At 35.6% G+C, this 13,300-nt stretch overlaps 1 protein-coding gene and 1 long non-coding RNA gene across 10 annotated transcripts in view; one reads left to right on the forward strand and one right to left on the reverse strand.

Moving 5' to 3' along the window:
• Positions 1 to 13,300, reverse strand: part of LOC309659389 — a 538,108-nt gene that overhangs the window by 155,222 nt on the left and 369,586 nt on the right. The gene's annotated exons all lie outside the window — the stretch shown is intronic.
• The window catches only part of ECT2 (epithelial cell transforming 2), a 73,772-nt gene that overhangs the window by 8,238 nt on the left and 52,234 nt on the right, over positions 1 to 13,300 (forward strand). For 7 of the 9 annotated variants that reach the window (XM_082458939.1, XM_082458941.1, XM_082458942.1 and 4 more), the window contains 8 exons: positions 124 to 213; positions 1,071 to 1,178; positions 2,141 to 2,214; positions 2,926 to 3,056; positions 3,200 to 3,315; positions 3,416 to 3,478; positions 4,840 to 5,062; positions 9,213 to 9,349. In XM_082458939.1, coding sequence (XP_082315065.1) covers positions 124 to 213; positions 1,071 to 1,178; positions 2,141 to 2,214; positions 2,926 to 3,056; positions 3,200 to 3,315; positions 3,416 to 3,478; positions 4,840 to 5,062; positions 9,213 to 9,349 — 942 coding nt within the window. The remainder of the gene's footprint in view (positions 1 to 123; positions 214 to 1,070; positions 1,179 to 2,140; positions 2,215 to 2,925; positions 3,057 to 3,199; positions 3,316 to 3,415; positions 3,479 to 4,839; positions 5,063 to 9,212; positions 9,350 to 13,300) is intronic. The other 2 variants (XM_082458940.1, XM_082458946.1) reach the window with 1 other exon arrangement.

The raw sequence follows: 13,300 nt of genomic DNA on the forward strand, positions 1-13,300 counted from the left end.
CAAGTATATCTTTGGATTGGGAAAGTTAATTGGCAAGAGAGGGAAATATGTTTAGCTTGAGAAAGATGTGTTCTATTTTTACTGTAAAGAAGCTCACAGATTTAAAATTGTTGTATCCTTCAGCCTTTGCCATTTTCATGTCGCCCACTCTATTGTACAAGCATGATGAATCTAGTACTATGTTTTACTGGATTCAGGAAGAAAGAAGAACTAGTAAGTATTTTAAAACATTCTATTCAAAGAATATTTTTTTCTAGCAAAATAAATTTAAATTAGCTTTTTTTTTTGGTAGTTATATCATGGTTTTATTTTTAAAATATTGAAGGAGAAATTACTATGAATATACTAGGTCTTAAACTTTGTGAAGAAGTAACTCTGAAGAGCCTTGTAAAGAAACACATATTTTGTCTAGGATAGCTGGTATGTGAATTAGAAAAATTTCATGACTATCTAATCTGTTTAAACTGTCTTTTTGTTAAGTATCACATCAGCCACATTATTTGAAGTTTTTGTTTACACATTGCGATTTTTTGTTATGCAGGTCCAGCCTTAAAGCATTCTCATTGCTCTAGAGAATTCATAGAAACTTCTTTCTTTGATCCATAAAATTTTTTATGTTGTAGCTAATGGGGTATTACTCTAATTTTGTGAGAGGAATCTTGGTGTGATGGCAACCTGGTTTTAAAAAAATAATGTACTGGGGACACACAGTTTTTCCAGGCATGAGCCCGATGTGTCCCCCTTTGCTTGGCAAAGCAATAAAGCTATTCTTTTCTACTTCACCCCCCTCCAAAAAGTAATATATTTGCTTTTTTACTTGTGTGAAAGCCAGTTGTTAATTAACTTAGTTTTGTGTGATCATCTTTACTAGCTTATCTCTGTATAATTTTGCCTGTGCCAATAAGGCAAATGAACCTTTAATTTTTTTGACATAAAATTTATCTTTATAAAAATTCTCATATGTACCTTATAAATAGAAAGTATTCAGTAAAATGCTAAATGAATTATAAACATAGTTTAAAATTTTGTTCAAATTAATCATAAAGTCAATGTTTACATTTTCTTTTGAGGTCAGATTGGTGACATTGGTTCATCACATGGGTGGAGTTATTCGAAAAGACTTTAATTCAAAAGTTACACATTTGGTGGCAAATTGTACACAAGGAGAAAAATTCAGGGTATGTAAACTTTGGTATTTTTGTGTATTTCAATATAGCACTGTTTGAGGATGGATTTAATAATAGTGCTCTTATCCTGTCTATTTCCCCCATAATTTATTGAGGATCAGAAATTCAATTTTTGCTATATGCACATTTAGTAAAAATTTTAAATCACAGGAGTGTGGCCCCTGAGGTTTGAAGGAGGCAGTGGAACTTGAGTTAGGTCTTGAAAGATGATTGGGATTGTGGAGGTTGGTAGGTGGATAACAGTTTAGGCAGATGAATAATATTAGCAAAGATTACTATGAGCAGTGGTGAATAAGGAGGTCAGAAGGTGATGAGGGCAGATACTTCTCTCTTATCTAAGAGCAGAACTTTGTTCTTATAAAATGGTTCCAAGATTTAACTTGTGAAAATTATAAAAGAACAGGAGAAAATACTTTTATTGGGATTAAAGTCTTAGCTTAAGATTGCACTTGAATATGTTAGGAAGAGTTTATCACTTTGTTCCCACCCTCCATCAGTGTATTTATGTAGCAAATGGTAATTTTAGGGTATTGTTGAATTCCTGGGAGGTATACTTACAATTCATATCTAAGGTTTTAGTGACTTAATCAGAAATTTTCTCTTACTCTTACTGCTGTCTTGGGGGTTAGTACTTCCAAGGAGGTAAACACAAAGAGAAATAGAAATGTAATAAAGGTGAACTTAATTAACTTCACAGATGTATTTATTTAAAATACAATGAAACAGTTTGGACATCATGGAACTTGTTTCAAAGTTATTTTAACCTAAATTGTATGATGGAAAGATAGTTTTTTCTGTTAATTTTTCTTTATATTTTGTTACAAAGCAGATGAACAATGATCTAAGACTGTGCAAAAAATGTATGTATATAATTGCTTATAACTTGCATGAATGCAGTTATTTAAGGTAAAAATTCACCATATAATTAATGATAAACATGTTTATGTTTTTAGATAGCTGTGAGCCTGGGTACTCCAATTATGAAACCAGAATGGATATATAAAGCTTGGGAAAGGCGGAATGAACAGTAAGTGTTTAGAAATTCAGTAGTTAATTATGTGAATCAGTCACATTGTGTCATGAAGATAAACCCACGTGCCCAAAATTCATAGATTAGTATATAAAAAATTAATTTTGTCTTTGTGAAGCTTAGGGAATAAAGTCTAGGAGGAGCAAAGTTTTGTTTATAAATAATTGAAAATGGCAAGACATCTAAGATATCTTTGAACTTCACTTTGTGAAATAATTTAATAACCATTAAGAACATTCTAAAATTATCAGGTAATAGCTTAATGCATCTGGATGTTTGGGTTGTGCTGTATTTTTTCTTATTTTCTGTTTGTCTGGTTACATTTTAAGTGGTGATTGCATTTCGTAACCTTGTTAAGCTTTACAATCTCATAATTCCTTGCTATTGTACTTCATTATTACTTAAGATTTTATGAAACTATAGAACTCCTGGAATGCATATAAAATTTCATGTACAGAGTAGAGATTTGCGTCTTCTAAAGATTACCCGTGATTAAACTTTGTGAGACGTTACTTCTGGGATGACTGAGGACACGTCAATTTTTTTTTTAACTGAGGTTTTCATGAACATTTCAGGACCAAATGTAAAATATTTTCAATAAATAGGTTATGCTAAAACCTTGAGAATTACCGTAGATTTATAAATTAATCTGCCTAACTTATTGAATTTCCGTTAAGCTGGTTTTAGAAGAGTGTATTTTGTTTTTAGGGATTTCTGTGCATCATTTGATGAGTTTAGAAATGAATTTAAAGTTCCTCCATTTCAAGATTGCATTTTAAGTTTCCTGGGATTTTCAGATGAAGAGAAAACCAATATGGAAGAAATGACTGAAATGCAAGGTAGAATTTAGCATAATTTAAAAGTTATATGTATTTTATTCCTTACTGCTGCTGATCACTTCCTGGTGAATATGCCTCTTTAAAAATTTGGGCCTGGGGCTAAATAGTTGGGCTTATGTATGCTTGTATGCTTTCCCCTTTAGGAGGAAACTATTTACCTGTTGGAGATGAAAGATGCACTCACCTTATAGTTGAAGAGAATATAGTAAAAGAACTTCCATTTGAACCTTCAAAGAAACTTTATGTTGTCAAGCAAGAGGCAAGTAATTCTAGAATGAGATTGGTTTTTAAAACACATTGGTAATATTGATAGCTTTTCTGATGAGATAAATTCTTAATTAAAATGTTCTTCCTCCTAGTGGTTCTGGGGAAGCATTCAGATGGATGCCCGAGCTGGAGAAACTATGTATTTATATGAAAAGGTATGCTTATTGTCCCTTTTGTCATTTGTTCTGTGAACTTGATTGTATAAAGATGACACTTTTTTATCCCAAAAGAGCATAGTATAATTAGCACACAGGTCATCTTATTTGTCATATTTAGGGGTTTCAGAATAATTAAACAGTTGGATATTGAGTAATAGTCTATGTAGATTTAATGTACTGGATCTTATTTTAATCTAATACATTTCATTCTGTGCAAATTCTTGGTAATACCATTATGAACAGTAACATCCCTATCTTCAGAAACTTAGAACCTTAAAGGAAAGAGAGATGTGCAAACAGTTATAGTGCTGAATGAAATGTGCTGTAATTAATTGAGTAATGTATGTATTCTAACTAGCTTCACGCTGAGAGACTCAGGCAGGATTGAAAGAGCAAATAAATATTGAGCCAGCTTCCTAGGCTAACCTGGTAAGGACATTCATGTTAGATAGCAGGTGGGAGAGGGTGTGAAAACTTGAAAGTACATTAAAATAGCAAGTAGTTTAGTATGGCTTTGGAAAAGAGTGTGGGAAAGAAGGCCAACAGATAAAGCAGACTAGATAGGCAGAATCAAGTTTTTAATATGTTAAAGGGTTTGGATTTGGCCTGTAAGTATTGGAACCACTGAAGAATATTAAGGGGAGAGATGGCATTTTAAAAATGACTGTAGTAGAAGGAATATAGGCAAGGAAAAATCCAGCCTTCATGCTGGATCTTGGTGAAAAGTAGTATCATTCACCAAAATGTGACATAAAGGTATAGAAACAGGCTTTAAGGAAAATTTACTTCAGTTCGAGATTTAATAATTTTGAATGGAATATTTGAAAGTGAAGGTGTGGATTTATTGTGTTTCTATAAAATCTAAATATGTACTCTGTTGTGTTCTCTTTGGACTCTTTTATTCTCAATGTAAGGTTCCTGACATAAAGTTTAAAAAATATGCCTTAGATTTCAGAAGAGAACTCCTAAAATCAAGTGGTATTTGACAAATATTGGAGAGCACTATGTCCAAGCATTGTGCTAAATGCCAGAGATATGGTGAATGAAATATGAATGGTCTCTGTCTTCCTGGAGTTTATGGCCTAATGGGGAGTAGACAATAGGGAAGCTTACAGCCGAATATGTAATAGTAATAGTGCTATGGAGAAAAAGCATTAGGTGTTAGGGGTTAGACAATTACAATGGTCCTTTGATTATTATGTTTCATGAAGCTTCTGAATTACATGGAAGAGTATATAGATGTACAATTATTGTGCAAAATCCCGATTTTGTCAGACTCGTAAATATATTTTTCTTTTGTTCCTGTCTCAGTAAAGAACCACGGAAGTAAAATTGAGCTTTTGTGCTTTTGATTGCAGGCTAATACACCTGAGCTCAAGAAATCAGTATCACTGCTTTCTCTAAATACCCCAAACAGCAATCGCAAAAGACGTCGTTTAAAAGAGACACTTGCTCAGCTTTCAAGAGAGACAGACATGTCACCTTTCCCTCCCCGTAAGCGCCCGTCAGCTGAACATTCCCTTTCTATAGGGTCACTCCTAGATATCTCCAACACACCAGAATCTAGCATTAACTACGGAGGTAATTCACATTTAAAAAAATTGGTCTCTAAATTTAGTGGAATAGAATAATTATTAGAATATAGATAAATCCCTACTACAGTGAGTATGGAAGGCTCTTTGTTTTACATTAATTAATTAATTTATTTTTGGCTGCGTTGGGTCTTCGTTGCTGCATGCGAGCTTTCTTTAGTTGCGGTGAGCGGGGCTACTGTTCATTTCGGTGTGCAGGCTTCTCCTTGTGGTGGCTTCTCTTGTTGCGGATCAGGGGCTCTAGGCATGGGGGCTTCAGTAGTTGTGGCACACGGGCTCAGTAGTTGTGGCTCTCGGGTTCTAGAGCGCAGGCTCAGTAGTTGTGGCGCACAGGCTTAGTTGCTCCGCGGCATGTGGGATCTTCCCGGACCAGGGCTCGAACCTGTCTCCCCTGCATTGGCAGGCGGATTCTTAACCACTGAGCCACCAGGGAAGTCCCAGAAGGTCTCTGTTTTTAATGACCTTTGTCCTGTCTGAGGAGAAAAGGCACATGAAAATGCTTATATTTAATAGTTGCTTGCTATATACTAACTGTTTATGTATTTTGTGTATTTATAAGATAGGTTTTGTTGTCTCTGTTTTACAGATGACTAGATTGAGATTAGAGAAGTAAAACTTGTCTGGGGTCACACAGCTAGAAAGTGATAGAACTGTTCAAAGAGCAGACTCTTAACACACAGGAATCATAGAAGATGTCACATAGATTATGGAGAAAATAGGTACAGTGAAGTCAGAGGAAGGTGAATTGACTTTGTTCTCAGCTGATACAGGAAGCCACCTATAATTAGCTCTTCTCCCTTGATCTTCAGTTTTTCCCCTCTGTTTTTTTTAGTGTGCACACAAATTTGTTGTGTTTTCTAATTTATGAAACAATGAAAACCTTCCCTGGACTCTGTAATACTTTCCACTTGCTATCCCATCTCCCTCTTCCCTTTCATATAAGTACTCTTGAAGGAATCACCTTGATCCGTTGTCTCATTTCCTTGCCTTTTCTTTTCCTTTCAATTCATTCCAGTTGAATTTCATTGCTCTTGCTGGGGGTGCTGACAGTTTTTGTGCAATCAGCAGCATTCAACACATTAGCAGCTACTTCTTCCTGGGCACATTTTTAAATTTTGGCTTTTGTATATAACTCGTTTCACGTTCTCCTTGACCTAACTTCTCTCTCCAACTCTAAATGTGGAATATTATTCCTGAGTCGTTTCTTCTCCATTGAATTCTTCCTAAATGATCTCATTTAATTCCATGGCTTTTCTATATGCTGTTGACTCCCAAATTTGAGGTTTTCCCTGTCCAACTATATACTTGACACCTCCTTGTTCATGTCTAATACACATCCTAAACTTAACATAATCAAATTAGAACTCTTGATTCTCTCTGCCACTCCAACTCTGTTCCTTTGTTACCCTTCCTTTATCAACCTTTTCTGTAAAAATGGTCTCTCTTAGACAATTGCAGTGGTCCCCAGGGTGGTCTCCCTGTACTCATTTTTGCCTTTCTACATGCAGACTAACCAGTCTCTAAAAACGTATAAATTAGTTCATGCCGTTCCTCTGCATGAAGTCATTCAATGGCTTTGTATTACCGTAGCTTTCAGGTTCCTATGTAATCTTTCTTCACCTACTTCTAACCTCATATGCTTTTGTCCTCCACTAATCCTCTCTGGGTGTCAGTCATAATATCTTTATTATTCTTCAGATTTTTCTACTACAACCATACCTCAGGAGCTTTATATTTGCTCTCCCTGTCTTAAAGAAATCTTATCGGGGTTCTCTTTAAAGTTAAGTCTCTGTCCCACTACTCCTTCCTACCAACCCGTTACCTGGTTGTTGTCTTCAGTAGTAGTTATCACTGTTAGAAATTGTTTGTTTACTCCTTTATTTTACTTGCTTCACCAGATTGTAAGCTGGAAGAGAACAAGAACCTTGTCTAGCTTCTCTGCTTTATTCCCAGTGCCTAGTATAGAGTAGGTACTCACTAAATATTCATGGAAGGAATTGAAAGTCAATTTAAGGTAGACCCAGAAGACTGAGGTGGATTTGAGATTATAAGAGGAGCAAGAATACAGGTAACAGCGTACAAAATGAGTTTTTAGGGAATAGTGACTAGGTCAGTTTGCTTGGAGTATGGAGGAGTAAGAGTCAAATTAGGAAGGTTAATTGGGGCCTAATATTAGAGAACTTTGAAATCAGACTGGCATGTCTGATCTGTATATTGTCATCAGCAAGGAACTTCAGAAACTTGAGCAGCAGAGTGATTCATTGAGTAAGTAATTTGTAGTGGATTATTCTGAAGAATGACTAGAAGTAAGGCGGTTTAGAGAGAGCCTGACCATGAAGTAATCTCTAGAGACTTGGGCCACAAGGTAATAAGGCCCTAAACCAGGGTTGATGATGTTTGGAAAGAAAAGTAAGAAGCACTGGGGAAATATTGATAGAATGGAGTGATAGAGAGGGAGGAAGAGGAGAAGATGGCAAAGTATTAAATGGAAGAAATTCTACCTTAGCAAAAATAGAAAGTTTATATTTTGGAGGAAGGAGTGTAGTTTGAGAGAAAATCCAGGTTAAATTGAGGTAGAAATGTCCAGTAGGCATTTGGAAAAGCTGGACCAGGTGCTTGGGCGGGGGATTATGATTAGATATGTAGATCTAAGAATTTACTGGTTCTATGATCATGGTGGACATAATGGGCATGAGATGGTAAGAGATGAACATGCAGGACTGAAGCTTGAATATGAAGTTGAGGGGACAGAAGAAAATGAACCACTAAAGAAAACAGACATGACAACTGCTATATATTAGGTATTCTGAATAATAGAATACCCAGTTTGTAGATCACTGCTTAGACACAATAATTAAATGAGATCAGTGTATGTCAGTTTTTTTCCCCCTAAAGTATACCATAATGGCAGAGGCTCCTGGGTCTGGTGAGTGTAGCCCAAAATAATATATGGCAAGTGGGAAATTCTTTGAAGCCTGTTTTTTTGTTTTTTGTTTTTTTAAAACATTCAGAACTCCACAGTGTGCATGATTGTTTAAATTAATGCTTAAGATTATTTATCATTGAGTAAATTTGATATGCTGGGACTATATATTGTCTTCTTTCATGTCATTCTATTATGTGTTATACATTCCTTTTCCTATTGAGAAACTTGCCATTAGGAGATTCTGTATATAATGTTTAAGTATTCTAACCATATTGATAGTAAGAAAATTTATTTTAAGCTTTTATGAAATTTCATTAAGAATTTTTTCTTGAGATACATATAAAATATACTAATGCATCCTCCCTCCAATTTGGGTTAGACTGAATGTCTTATGTTAAGATACTTTAACAGAAAATTTAGTTAATGTTGTTGGGGGGTTTTTTTTGTTTTTTTTTTTAAGGGAGTCTTTCTCCATATATATATGAAAAGTTTTCCATTACTGTGACTGTGTAATCGTAACAACCTTTTCCTCCTTTTTTAACTTAAATATCTTTATATATTGCTGTAAAGACTCCTGTACTCTCAGATTTCCTAAATGGAAATATTCTGCCATATTTGCTTTAGTATTCATTCATTCATTCATTCTCTCTCTCTCTTTTTTTACATACACGTGTATTTTTTATATCTGTGCTGTTTTGAGAGTAAGTTGGAGATATGATGTGCCTCTACCTCTAAATACTTAATTGTGTATTTCCCAAAATACAGGAACATTTCTTACATAAGTACAGTATAAGTATTGTAATTAGGAAATTAATATTTAATACTATGATCTACTCTATAGACCTTTAAATTTTACCAGTTATTCCACTAATGTCCTAAGGTGCTTTTAAGCAAAAGAAAAAAGTTTTTGCTGGCTTAGGATCCAATCCACGATCACAGGTTGTTGTGTTATCTTTCTCTAGTCTCTTCTTAATCTGGAACAGTTCTTTTTTTAAATCAATCTTTGTTTTTAATGACCTCGATATTTTTGAAGAGTACATGACCATTATTTTTTTCTGGCCTTATTCTAGGAGGAAATTCTACTTTAATGAGAATGTGTATGGTGGTATATTTATAAGAGTAGATATCTCCCTTTTTTTCTGTTAAATTTGTACAGTGTTTGGTACTTACATCTGACTTCCATTTTAAATCTTTCCTCCTTTTTACCTTTTAGAAACACCAAAATCTTGTACTAAGTCATCTAAAAATTCTACTCCAGTTCCTTCAAAGCAGTCAGCCAGGTGGCAAGTTGCAAGAGAGCTCTATCAGACTGAAAGTAATTACGTAAATATATTGGCCACAATTATTCAGGTAAGAGTTTGGAAAAATGATCTCTGTTCCAGTGTTTATAAGTAAAAAAATCTACGTGGTATTATTTTTTATAAGAAAATTACATAAGCATAGAATTTGAACATAGATATTAAAAATGAAAATGTATGACAAAAACTGCTCTTAGGGAAATGGCATAACTGTAAGATTAGCGTTTTATTCATGCAGAAATAGCATCTTTTTTTAATAGTGACTTTAAAGAGAGAAGGATCCTCAATAGACAATCTTAGAGGGGACTGAGTTTAATTCAGAATTTAGCAGCTTCCATGTCAAGGTACTACATTTATATTTGGAAGTGGTAGCTTTTTCTGATAATGTGTATTCTAGAGTCACTGCTTTATTTAGTACTGTATATATATGGAAAAGCAATTAGCAATGAAGCATAACAATATGGCTGTCAGTAATTTTTTTTTAGTAATCCTTTACTGTGTCGAGTTTTCTTAAATTACGCAGTAGTCATATGTTGACTCATTGCTTACTATTATTAAAATGTACTATGAAGTTATTTCTGAAGAAAAACAATTCTAATGAATCCTTGTAGGTTGAGATTGAAGAAGATATTAAGGAATAAATCAAAATTCAAGGTTCTGAAAGACACAATAATAGGACATTATTTGGAATCTGTAGAAAGAAGGAATAACTTTGGTTGTGGTAATGAAGGAGATAGTTTGTCAGGAAAATAAGGTTGATACCACCAAGCTTGACTTTGAATAGAAAAATGATAGGGAGTTTCTGATTTGGGTTTAATTTTTAACTCATCTCTATTTGAAATCTTAATATTATCTCATTAAGGTGCAATATAATGGCCTTTAGTTGCTTGTACCATTGATAAAATGCATGAATAAGAAATGAAAAGACTTCTTTCTTGGTATTCACAGAGAGATTATTCTTCACAGTTAATTTGTTTAGCAGTAGTCAGGGTTTTATGAGGCCCTCTGCTATATTAAACTTCACTTGTTTTAAGTCAGCTCTGCTCTTCTTCCTCAAGGGAAATCATCCTAGATGAGTTTCTTGTTGAAGTTTTTATAGTCAGCCAAAATGGGGTTGAGTAGCAGAAAATCCTTTTGGCATATACTGTTCATGTACTTTGGTAGCATTTATTACCTAGAAATGTAAATCCTTTCAGGCCATGGTAAAGGCACTGGAGTTTCAGAATTTTAATTTGCATATCAATTAAATTCACTAAAACTTCTTTTTTAAAAGCACTTGTAATTATTACACTGTAGACAGACTTTCATACCACTGTGCTTAGTATAAACTCACCTAAGTTTACTTAAAAGATTGTGGTCTAAATTCATGATAGTGTTCTCTTTAAGCTTTTTTTTTTTTTTTTTAATTATTATTTATTTATTTTTGGCTGTGTTGGGTCTTCGTTTCTGTGTGAGGGCTTTCTCTAGTTGTGGCAAGCGGGGGCCACTCTTCATCGCGGTGCGCGGGCCTCTCACTGTCGCGGCCTCTCTTGTTGCGGAGCATAGGCTCCAGACGCACAGGCTCAGTAGTTGTGGCTCACGGGCCTAGTTGCTCCGCGGCATGTGGTATCTTCCCAGACCAGGGCTCGAACCCGTGTCTCCTGCATTGGCAGGCAGATTCTCAACCACTGCGCCAGCAGGGAAGCCCTAAGCTTTCTATTTTAGGACTAATGTGTCTTTTTTTTTTTTTTTTTTTAGTTTGGATTTGGAATAGCTTAATTTTAACTTAGCCCCCAAATTAAGTGACTATCCAGAAGCTTGTTGATGTATTCCAAATAATACTTAGGTACCTGTTTTGTTTTTTTAAATTATTTATTTATTTATGGCTGTGTTGGGTCTTCGTTTCTGTGCGAGGGCTTTCTCTAGTTGTGGCAAGCGGGGGCCACTCTTCATCGCGGTGCGTGGGCCTCTCACGGTCGTGGCCTCTCTTGTTGCGGAGCACAAGCTCCAGACGCGCAGGCTCAGTAATTGTGGCTCACAGGCCCAGCTGCTCCGCGGCATGTGGGATCTTCCCAGACCAGGGCTCGAACCCGTGTCCCCTGCATTGGCAGGCAGATTCTCAACCACTGCGCCACCAGGGAAGCCCCCTTAGGTACCTATTAATATAAAGTTTTGTGACAGGTGTTAAAGAGGGTTCCTGTTTTAAAGGAACTTAGACTGGAAGAGGAGTTAAAACATACACACCTATTATAATACCAAGTGGAAGGTTATGAACTTCATGAGGGAGGTTTAGTTAAGGTATTTGGAGATTTGTATGGTGAGAATTTTGCTCCTCTTCCAGCTTAAGGAAGGTTTGGTCTGGAATTTTCAATGGTTGAACATTGGGGAAAGTATCATGAAGAAGATACAAATTGAAGTGAGTTTTTTTTTTTTTTTTTAATTAATTAATTAATTATTTATTTAATTTATTTATGGCTGTGTTGGGTCTTCGTTTCTAAGCGAGGGCCTTCTCCAGTTGCGGCAGGCGGGGGCCACTCTTCATCGTGGCGCGCGGGCCTCTCACTATTGCGGCCTCTCTTGTTGCGGAGCACAGGCTCCAGACGCGCAGGCTCAGCAATTGTGGCTCACGGGCCCAGTTGCTCCGCGGCATGTGGGATCTTCCCGGACCGGGGCTCGAACCCGTGTGCCCTGCATTGGCAGGCAGACTCTCAACCACTGCGCCACCAGGGAAGCCCTGAAGTGAGTTTTAAAGCATAATTATGATTGGTGCATGCAAAGAGTATGGTAGGAAGTGTATTTGAGATTATTCCAACAGTACAAACGATTGAAGATGTGTATCATTCAAGGTATTACAGAGTAGTCTAGGGGGATTAGAGTTGAGGGTGGGTTAAGGGGACTGGGATAGGGGTTGGAGTATGGATACAGTGAGAGTTAAGACTGCTTATGCCAGACTGGAGAAGGCCTTTGTACAGTGTGTCATGTGTAATTATAGAAGAATTTTTGATGGGAGGGGGGAATGATATCACTTGACTTGTATTTTAGAAGGGAACTTGGTTCACTTTGAAGGAGGTATTGAAGAAGGGGAAATTGTGGAGGCAAGGAGATCAACTTGGAGGTTATTTTGGCAGTCTTGGTTAGAGATTTTGAGAACCTGAACTTCTTAGGATAATATCAGTGAGAATGAAAAGAGGATAGATTTGAGAAATATTGGAAAGGTAGAATCAATAGTTTTTTGGCTAACTAATTTTATATGAGGGATTAAAACAAACACAGTAGAACTGTTTTAAGGTATTGTGTCTTAAGAATACTGAGAAGTTTTAATGAATCTTGATGTATTTTGGTGTCTGAATATTTTTGTTTAGGATTTTTAATTAGATGTTGACTAGATAAAGGAATGCTTATAAATGGTTACAGATACCTTTGCATCCTCTATTGTGTTTTTTCCCAATTCCATTTCTTTCCCCGCTCTCAGCGATAACTGTAATCTGGAATTTTGTGCTTATCATTTTCCTTATAGATCTATCACATATGTGTAGAAAATCAAATGTAACAGTATATATTTTTTAGTGAATTGCTTTTTTCACTTGATAGAAATGTTCTTGAAACACACCTGTGTCACTGCATGTAGCAGTAATTCATTTTCCTGTATGAATATTTCAACTTTTTGAACTTTTATTTTTAATAGACATTGAAATTTGTTTTAGTGTTTCGTTGCTGTTTGTTTTTACTATTACTAGTAGTGCTGCTGTGAATATTCTTATTCATGGCTCCTTGAGAACATATTCTGGGCAAAAACCTGGAATTTCTGGATCATTGGTTAAACACACTTTTAATTTTACTGGAAGTTGTTAGTATGTTGGAAACTAGGTTTTGTGTCGGTCTTCTGTTCCCACTGAGGCTTTTATAGGTGAAGCTTAACTTTCATCAGTTTAGGCAAATGTCTTTGGGGCAAAAGTTGATTTAGTACTCAACTTTCTACTTTCACTTAGATTTTGGCCTCTGAAGGTAACTCACTTTCTTGTCA

The sequence above is a fragment of the Balaenoptera physalus genome, assembly GCF_965194825.1.
Source record: "Balaenoptera physalus genome assembly, chromosome: 4".
Taxonomy (NCBI): domain Eukaryota; kingdom Metazoa; phylum Chordata; class Mammalia; order Artiodactyla; family Balaenopteridae; genus Balaenoptera; species Balaenoptera physalus.